The sequence below is a fragment of the Hyposmocoma kahamanoa genome, unplaced genomic scaffold (assembly GCF_003589595.1).
Source record: "Hyposmocoma kahamanoa isolate Upper Pololo Valley unplaced genomic scaffold, ASM358959v1 119, whole genome shotgun sequence".
NCBI classification, from domain to species: Eukaryota; Metazoa; Arthropoda; class Insecta; order Lepidoptera; family Cosmopterigidae; genus Hyposmocoma; species Hyposmocoma kahamanoa.
In genome coordinates this window covers 3,392,765-3,403,313 of record NW_020653409.1, presented here as the reverse complement: position 1 = coordinate 3,403,313, position 10,549 = coordinate 3,392,765, and the positions used below count along the sequence as shown (strand labels likewise).

Sequence of the window (10,549 nt, the reverse complement as noted above, 5' to 3'; positions counted from 1 at the left end):
ATTGCAATAAAACGGCAATTTCATACTTTAACCCCTAATATTAATATCTTGCATTTGTAATGTAAGGTAAAAAATAAAGGTTCTCAAGTGGGGAGCATGATCATGAAGAAGTATGAAATATGAACAATTCTTTAATAGGATATTCCCTGCTTTTGAGATACTGGAACCTGGTGCCAGATGGGCAAAAACTGTCGACAGCCTTGTGATAATAAGGTTGTGATAATAATAAACTTGTGAAAGTAAAGTCGATAAGAATTTAGAGCTGTATTACGATTACCATATTCACAACTTCAGTATGCAGGACAAATGTAAATAATGTATTCTAATAAAATATGTTATTGTTATGACTTAACAAATATTTATACTATATTCTAGTTATATAATTACAATGTATGTAGTTATTAAAAATGTAAAAGTTGACTTTTATTTAAATACTGAACCAACATAAAGAATCCTAAAAGAATATGCAATTGTCTTTTTAGTCTTGGACTGTGTTTCTGAATTACCAGTTATGTTCGAATTGTAATTTTTAATTTAAAAATATTTGAGATATTTATTTATTCATTATAAAGATATTTTTACACTTCCTTAAAAAAGAACAATGAGAACATATTTCTATATTATATAAAATGTCATTACCTATACAGTATAGTTACTAGTTACATAGTTATAATTTAATGCTCATTAATCGACTTCATGTGTGTCTATCGGCATGGACCTATAATTGGATCTCCATTATTATTTCAGTTTTTGCTTTGTAAGATAACCATTGGTCTTCCAATGAAAATGAAAAATTAAATATTGTTAGAGCAGAGACTGTAGGTTCTGCTATGAAACAAAAGAAACTCCTCTGTACCTCCTTTCCCAATGCTACACCTAATGGCCCTTTCAAGTGACGATCCCGTTCTGTAAGAACAAGTTTTTTATGTTCCTGCAAATATGGCTGGCGTGTTCACACGTGGTACTTAATTTGCATAGGTACTGACTGTATTTTACGAAATAGAGTGAGCAGATACAAGTGCCATAACAGCATCCAGCAAAAAAAATAGTGAAATGATTATGTGACACATATAGTGAAATATATGTATCACATAATATTATTTCACGTAGAAAAATTCGTGAGGTCCGCTGTAGCTTAGTTGGCATAGTGTCTGGCACACCACACGCAAAATAGGCGCTTTGTCGTCGAGTTGCGGATACCAGCCCAAGCACCAAGTACCAAGTAGTGTCTGGCACGGTTTGCAAGAAGATGTTTGTTTGAAGGATTTTTTTCTAAGTGTTCGATTTTCTGATTATAAATAATTATAACAAAATTGTGGAGTAATTTGACAAAAAATAATTGAATATCATGGTGGTGAACACAGACATATATCCATGTCTGTGATTGTGAAACATCCTGAAATTCACTAAAGAACTTAATTTCAATTTATTATTTTGATTGAAATATGAAACATGGTCTCGTTTGGTCATGTTTCACAGCTGGTTCCAAAGTGCAGTGACAAAACCAGACAAAACTCAATTGCAGTGAGTGAATCAGTTTTTTACAGGATCCTGTAAACGTGGTGCTAGTTAATATTACTAGTGAAAATTGTTTAGTAATAAACAGAATCCTGCAAAGAACAGAATGCTGCTATGGCCATAAGCCATTAATGGGCATACAATTTAGTTGCAGTAGCTCCTTGTGAAAGAGTTCGTTACCTATTTCTGCTGCCAAGTAGTAATATGAGCGTTGCTGTGTTTCGGTTTTGAAGGGTAAGGGTGCTGGTGAAATTACAGGCATGTGGGACTTGTCAACCTATGTCTCAGGGGTAGGGTCTTAAAGCGCCAGGTGCTATTGTTCTCGCATAAAGAATTTTCTCGCGCTTTATGTTGCTAGCTCTACAATTCTTTAGTACTGTGAGCCTTAGCTTTGAATTGTAAATAATCCACTTCGTATAAAATTTGTACAAGTCTATAATTGTTACTTAGCAGTGGCTATATGTGTTCATACTATGTTTGCCATTGGTTTACCTAAGAAGTTCCTGTTACTACTTATTCATTGTCTACTACAAGTTGAGTGATATTACAATTGCTACGCTTCTTCTACATCGAGTTACCTTCTATAACAAGTAATGTTATATTGGGCAGGGAAGGAGCGTAGATTCTGCCACATGGCAGATGAAATTCCTGTGCTACCCCTTGAGACGGCATACGAAGTTCCATGTTATGAAGGCACAGGCCACAACCAGAGGACTTATAAACAGTCAGAGCCTGAAAAGTCCTTCAGTTCATTAATGCTGTTGCCCTTGCCTCGGAAACGTAATTAGTGGTGATCACAATACACCAGTAAAGGCCGCAGTTATGAAGGATCGCATCGGCCCTGAATGAAGTCACCTTAATAATAATATAATACCTCCTTTAAATGTCACTTTTATATGTTTTAAACTTATTTTATATATTAATTTTGTGATAAAATAAGACATTCTTTTAAATTTCAGGCATATCATACATGACAGAGACAACAGAGTCCAGGCTGCGAGACAACCTGACAGAGCGACAGAAACAGCACTCCAATGAAGCTGCGATCATCACTATCCCTGATGAAAACAAACAGCAAATTGAGAATATATGGCAAGTATATTTTCAATATTTTCAATTTTTTCAATTTCGTTTTTCTTTATATCGGGGACCAGCCTAAGCGGGAGGAAGGTTCTCGCGTTCAACACGCACCGACTGGTAATTTTGCAATTCAGGACAAAGTGCTTCAAATCTTACCGAATAATCTTCTGTGCTATATAAGCGGGGGATGTGCCATGTTAAAAAAAATATCGATATCGTTCATCAAAGTGTTTTTATCAGTAACCATCACTCATCAATCAGTGATGATTTTTAAAAATGGTTCCAGTTGAAATTCCCCACAATTTGGAGAGTTCCCCACAAATTGGCAACACTTATGATAAAACGGAACCCACAAAGCCGCTTTTACGAATTTGTTCAATGAGCAACAAAATATATTCACGGAACTAGTAGTATCATTTACGTTACGCAACGGTCGGATAATGGTTCTTTTAACAAGTTCGTGCGCGCTCGCGATAACGCGAACAGAGGCTGTCACACACAACACTACCAACTACAACTTTGTACTTGGTGCAACGGGCTGGTGTCCGCAACTCAACGATAAAGCCAAAGCGCCTATTTTGCTTGTGTTGGGTGCAGGGTCCTACTCGAGCACTGTAGTAGGATGTGCGCAGGCGTTTCCTTCTCCTTTATACTCGCTTTGCATAGGGAGCTGTCTGTGATACCTAAATTAAAAAGATGTTTATAGTATGGACTACGACCCGTTAGGGCGGCAGTTAGAGTACGAAGCTCTTGCCTTTTAAGTATGATTTTTTTTACCAACTACAACACCGTTCGGTTACTCAGCCTCGCAATAGCATTAACACATACTTTACCAAACTTCAATTCCTTGTGACTTCCAATTTGTTGTAATCCACCATGCCGAGCACAAACAAAGTAGTAAACATTAAGGAGAACGGATATTTTTTGTAATGTCATTAAAATATATATATAACCGTCATTGTGAATAAAAACCGCCGAAGTATTTTAATAACCGGCAATCTGTCTCACTACCGCTACACATGTCTCTCAACCCTGACATTGGCAAAATCGTCGCGCAAAACGACACGGAGCCATAGACAAAAAAGTTGAAGTTGAAGTTGATACACCATACAGTTCAAGATAAAGAAAACGTATTAACTTGTTCTGCATCCGCTTTAACATCAATTTATACTTTTTTTTTTGTGGGCTCCATGCATTGTATTCCAAGTGGCTTTTTACTAGCGCTGCATATATTTAGGTGATTGTAATAAAGAGTATTTCAATAGATTTATATGGTTTTTAAAACTTAAGGTTTATATTATTTCCAGTAAAAAAGTTCGCCAGTTCCTAGATGACAGCGAACAGACAGAGTTGGAGATCGATCGCTGCAACGCTTTCGTACGAAGACTGCTTTTCCAGGAACTCGGCTCACGTTTTAAGAAAGAAGCCTATGTTGAGACAAAGATATTGGACAATAAGGATAGGTAAGTGCTTAAATTGCATTAATTTGTTTATCATCAAAATCGTTGCAAAATTAATTTCGTTAAAAAAGAAAATATCTTGACAGCCCCTTAAAGGACGTTCAGATGGCACAGAAGTACCGATAATCGCCAAATATTGTAGACTTATTGTACTCGGATGTTGCCACACTGCTTTTCTTGCAGGCAACATAAAATAGGGGATCAGAAAGAGACTGTTTTGTTTAAATTATCAATACGATCCTAGACGATTAAAAATCGCATTGAAATGAATCGATACAAAAAATCGCTCGATCGCATGCACTTGAATCGATTTTCATAAAAATCAATCGAATCGTAATGTGCATCCCTAGTCTAAGTTATAATCACTTCACATAATACATTTTGATGTATACGGCGATTTAGGAGGATAAAACGTAGTGTGAAAAATTATTTACTAAAAGTTTTAAAACCAGTCGTTGGTACGTATGATTATGTTCACACATTGATTATGTACACTGTGACATATTCAATGTGTGAACATATATATTTTTTTAATAACGTACACACTCAACATAGCTCCGCACTAGGGAAACCCTGTGTCGCATGTGCCAGGACACACACATAGACAACCACAAATTACACCCAAACTCAAGAAAGAAATAAATGTAGACCATACAAATATATCTCCTGGCTCGGGATTCGAGCCTGGGACTTCTGCGTGGCAGTCCGGCATGGTAATTGTTCGTCCACGCAGGCAGTTAAATTTTATTAAATTTTACATTTTCTTACAGGGTGCTAAAGGTATCGAAATTGACGTCAGATAACGACGTCAAGAACCGTGATGCGCAAAAGAAAGAGAAGGAATGGGAGGACTTTGAGGACGCCGTTGGATTCTCTAAGGTTGCAAGGATGATCAGTCAGTCAGTAAGTTGCTATCTATTAATTTTTTTACTGACTTTAAAAAAGGAAGAGGTTCTCAATTACATTGGTTTTTTTTGTATGTATGTTACCTGATTACTCCGGATTATTTGTCAACCTATTTTGTGGATTCTTTTTTTTATTGGAAAGTGGGTACCTTAGTAGCGGTCCCATTTAAATTTGAAGAGAACATTACACCTCTAAGGGTGGCGAACTAGGGGATCCGGTTTCACATACTTTCTGGTAACTGATGTCAATAAAACTTGGTAAATACATGTAATTCCACGAATTTTTTATAAATAATAGTTTTTTACTTGTCCTGAAAACCAGTCAAATATCTTTTTCGTCAAATGGCATTTAAATCGATATGTCTTTGTTGAAAATTTGAATTTGTTAAAGTGGGGAATACATTTTTGTATTATAGCCCTTTGAGAAAAAATTTGCTAGATGGATCAAATTGTGTCCGGAAGTATATTGTGGTTCATTAGACCAAGGTCAACGGTTACTTTGCAGACGTCTCTGTTAATCCATTGAGCAAATTTTGAAGAGTGTAAACACAGGGATCCGAGAACTACAAATCTTATATTGTCTTTTTAAGTGTTAAATTCAAACTGTAATCGGCAGATGAATCTGCGAAGATGGAAAATTGCAGACTGAGGATAGAACCAACAATGAAATTATAGTAGTTGTCAAACAAATAAAATAAATAAACAAAAAACAAAGGAAGTGCCTATATATTTTTTTACGTTAGAGTTTATTATTATTTAAGTTAGATTTATTTTTGTCCACAATCATATACCTGATGGAAAATTAGGATAAGGACTTAAATAGTACACGCCCCTAGATGCCTGTTCGTTTCGTATTAAAAAAGGTCTAGTTATAATATTCTTATAATTTCTAGGAAAAGCTAGTAGTGGGGCACAACATGTTATTGGACGTCCTGCACACGTTGAATCACTTCTTCCATCCACTGCCTGCCGATTACGCCAGCTTCAAAGAATTTGCGCATTGCATGTTCCCTAGGTATGATACAACGAGTCTATTATAATTATTAATACAAAGATCGAACACTCAGAAAAAACACTCAGAAAAAATTCCTTCGATCGGGTCGGATTCGAACCGACGTCTTCTTGCATACCGTGCCAGACGCTATACCAACTAAGCCACGGAACGAACCAACGGACCTCACGAATTTTTCTATGTGCTTGCGTCGCGTCTTTGTACTTGGTCTTTCAACGACTTTTTAGTCGTAGCGCCATCTATGAGAAATCTATTACAGATTTATCACCCAGTTAGTACCTTTACAGCTACCAGTCCTGGCGAGAGATGTCGCTATTCACTGTATTAATTAAATTTTTATTGAATTGTTATTCAATTATTTTCTGCGAAATCACTCCACTAGTTTGTTATAATTATTAATACAAAGATCGAACACTCAGAAAAAACACTCAGAAAAATTCCTTCGATCCGGTCGGATTTGAACCGACGTCTTCTTGCATACCTCTATGTCTATTATACCTTGATCGCTATGCGTTATTATTTAGGCTCTGTGGAAAAGGAAGAGAACTCAGCCAATCACATTAGTCATGACCATTCCTTTCCGCGCTCCGCAAGCGATTGGTTATTAGTAACATTCTTTGGGTTCCGTTGGTTGTTGTTGTGGTGATGAGCTATGTTGTGGGATTTTTAATTATACAGTAATACCCCGCTTTACGAGAGGGATATGTTCCGGACAAAATCGCGTCAAGCGAAATTCGCGTAAAACGAGGTTGTTCTTTTGTTTGTGGGGCGTTATAGTTTTTTTGATCGCCATAGGGTCTCAAATTTGACCTAACGCCTGCTACCAGGGATAGAACGGGGTATGATCGAATAAAAAGCTAAATATTGTAACGAACGTGCTATTTGAACGAACCAGTCTTTTCTAAAATGTTTATCTTCATCTCGAAACTTTAGCATAAAGCTCTTCTTTCTTAGCCGGTGGCGTCATTGTTCGTAAAGATTATCTTTTACAATTCAGTGGATAACAGACAGTGCCAACGTGATCACAAATTAAAGGTCCTACCAAGAAAGAACTGCCTGAGACAATGTACGTTTAGTAACTGAGAAGCGGGTAAGAGAGACGGGTTCAAATTGGCTAAAACAATCAAATCAAATGCATCCGCGTAAATCGGGGTCATTTAGCGCGAATTTTGAAAATCGTGTTGTAACCAAATCGCGCAATGCGGGGTATTAATGTAGTCTTTTTTTTCTCTAATGAATGGCTTGTGAGTCTACTTAGTCTCAATTCTGCCAGTGTCTGTTTTCTAGTTTCATAAACGTTATGGCGGGTGTGTTAGAATTTTGTACGGTAACTCAGAGGCAGAATCGAAGATATTTTTGCACAAATTGAATTCTAGAGTTAATGTAGTCTGTCTTTTTTGAAGATGGAGTAAAATGACAGTTCATTGCGCAAAAGTGTTGCCCGGTTGCGAGCAGCTAGTGATTGCAGTCGATAAATATTCTATCGACTATAGACTTCCTGAGCACAAGTTCACTTGACTTGTAAATTTTTGTAAGGTTATACTTACATGCACTGTATTAGATAGATAGTACTATGTTTATGAAAAATACAAAGGGGAGACATACTTTTTCATTTTAATTCAATATAGATAATGAAATCCGGCTATTTTTGTTAAAATGTATATGTATAAAGATTGACCTCGATGCTAGTAGGCTACCTGAAAATAAGAATAAAAAAGGCAGTAACGCAATTAGTAGTCATTAGCGTAGCATTCACAATTCAGTCATTGTAGGCAAAATTTTATCTTCTTTTACAACCTATCGATAAAACTATCGACAACAACTACGTAACTATTTAAAATTTTATTAAAACTGGCAAGCTTACAAATGTCATTTTACTCCGTCATCAAAAAAGACAAATTATAGATAAGGAGATAACAAACTGGCAGCCACTAGTGTTATTTTGAATAATGTTTATTATATAGTGATGTTTTTACTTGCGAGTAGCAGTTTAAATGCGAATCAGTGTTAACTAGCACATGGAACCATTTTAACGATTCAATTCGGGAGCCTATATTGAACTATTTCGATTGTAAGAACTAAGTAACGTTTTAACTGGCACGTGATTATGTGAAAATATAAATGAAATAAGTAGATAAATGCTTAAATTGAATTTCATATTATTTGATAAAATATCAAAACGTCTCATGTAGGTCAGCAATGTATAACTTTCTTTGATTTTAAACCACTATTATTGACATTACAGTTAATCAACATTAAATTCTTAAATTTCTATCCGAAGGCCGCCTGTTGTACGTACATTGACTTGCTCTATGATACTTACATTACTGTTCTGTGTTGACATTGTAATTTTAATGTTCAATAAAGAATATTTCATTCATCCATTCATTCAACATTGGCTCAACTAATATCAAATAAAACTCCTCATGGTATGAAAGTGAATTACGATATAGATTTTGAACGAGTTTGCAAATCAATTCAGGTTTTGATTTGGCATATAAAGAAAAATAGAAAAATCTCTTACATTGGACAAACAAAGCGAAGTATTTGTACCCATGTCAAAGAACATATAGCTGATGTCAAACACCGTCGCGTAAACAAGTCTGCAGTCTGCGAGCATGTCATGGATAAACCTACACATTCAATGAAGTTTGACAAACCCCAGGTCCTTGCAAAAGAAGTCCGTTATCTACCCAGGATGCTGCGAGAGGCCATTGAAATTAAAAAACATCCTAATTTCAACAGGGAAGATGGTTTCTCCGTACCACCAGTTTGGGATCCAGTTTTTCCTCTAATGAAAAATCCCAAACAGGCATAAGACTGCAGTACTAATTAATATGTTTTTACTTTATTCTAATTTCTATTTATAATTAATAATAAATTAAACTTAATAAAAATTCATTCAATAAAATAATTTGTAAAACTTAATGTAGCGTAAATTAGAATGTTTTCTTTGTAAAATTAAAAATAAGGTATTTAATTAATAACTATAGTGAAAAAATAGGGTGGTTTGCATTAATATTAGACATAACTGGTTGAAGACTGTACCACCTCAGTCAACTGTGACCATGGGACCTGTAAAGGGCCCGAAACGTCGGTTTGTTTGAAAAAACAAATATACGCGATTTAAGTCCGGAAAAATAGTTAACTAAAAATAGAAAAAGTTTATTTTAGAACAATCTGTCAAAAACATGGAAAAAACCTTTAGGTGCCATTGCCGCAAAACTATGATCATGTTGGTTGACACGTTATGACTTATCAGCATTCATTTAGCATTATATATTTTACATGACCATAGGGTGCGCAGAAAAATACGTTTTTCATACAAATTAGAGAGTATGCTTTGGCCTGTAGCACTTATGGCATGAGTTAACTGTCGTTCACGACTTTTTCGTCGTTACGACGACAGACTGTCCAGATAATGGGAAAACCTAGAAGGACAGTCGTCTGACGATAAATAAAACGTCACGATAAAAATGTGACAACAGATAATCGCAGCTACTATTGTCACGTTTTATTTAACGTTGTCTGCACATGCACCGATAAATTGTCGTCACGTTCTAATGGGTACATCTACACACGACAGTCGTTCAACGATAAAATAGACATCCACGACACAGTCACAACTGATAGTCGTGATATGGGAACAGGCTAGACGCGACAATCATCCAACGCGCCCTTACTCTATAGGTATATCTAATCATTATCATCGTCATAATTTTTTCTTTCAGACTTCTAGATACCAAGTACATGTCAAGTCTGCCGCCGTTCAAGGATAAAGTGAACTCTAGTGTCCTGCACCACTTATTGTCTACGTTATCGGAACCACCATTCTCACTTCCTAAAGCCGGTACTGACTTATTTTTGGTGTATGTGTACTGTATACTTCGTTTGAATTTTTTTTTTGATGGCCAAGTGACACAGACCTTCGGGCCAACTACATTAGTGTGTAATGCTATGAATTAGTTAGTAATACTGACGAAACTCACTGATAAGTGTTTAAAAAAAATTCTTCTTCAATGTTTTGGCCCCATCGAAGTAATCGATGATTTCGCCAATGTCCAGTTGAGGAACGCACGCGTTTTAACTTAAAAATTTACCGGTGAATTTCGACAGAATTCACTGATAGGAGAATTGACAAATCTACAACATATCTTCCTAATTTGTGACTACAACGACAGAGAACCTACACAGACTATTACAGAAACAAATTGTTTATTTATCAAGGGAATAATGTGTCAATGTCAAAAGCTAAAGCTCAAATAGCTAATTGTCAAAAGCCAACAAATAGAGTAGTGGAAAGGTGGTCTTTTGACCTTTTTGGCCCTAATCCACGTACATTTTTACAGTAAATATATTACTCGTATATAGAATTCAAATTGGCTTCATATTTTTTATGCATTATTAAAATAATTATACAAGGGCCTACCAAATTACTCAATTGTTGTTAACGGCAATAAAAAAAAACTTTTTTATTGATAATTGAAATAAATAGACAAACAATTTGGTACTTTTTAACCGGCTTCAAAAAAAAGGAGGATGTTCTCAGTTCGACTCTATTCTTGTTTTCGACC

General features: G+C 35.7%; 1 protein-coding gene across 1 annotated transcript in view; it reads left to right on the top strand.

Annotated features, from left to right (window-relative positions):
• Nucleotides 1-2,150: 2,150 nt before the first annotated feature.
• The window catches only part of LOC113240001 (poly(A)-specific ribonuclease PARN-like), a 60,336-nt gene continuing 51,937 nt past the window's right edge, over nt 2,151-10,549 (top strand). The window contains exons 1-6 of the mRNA XM_026477195.1: nt 2,151-2,298; nt 2,478-2,610; nt 3,906-4,061; nt 4,829-4,961; nt 5,857-5,978; nt 9,707-9,825. Coding sequence (XP_026332980.1) covers nt 2,151-2,298; nt 2,478-2,610; nt 3,906-4,061; nt 4,829-4,961; nt 5,857-5,978; nt 9,707-9,825 — 811 coding nt within the window. The remainder of the gene's footprint in view (nt 2,299-2,477; nt 2,611-3,905; nt 4,062-4,828; nt 4,962-5,856; nt 5,979-9,706; nt 9,826-10,549) is intronic.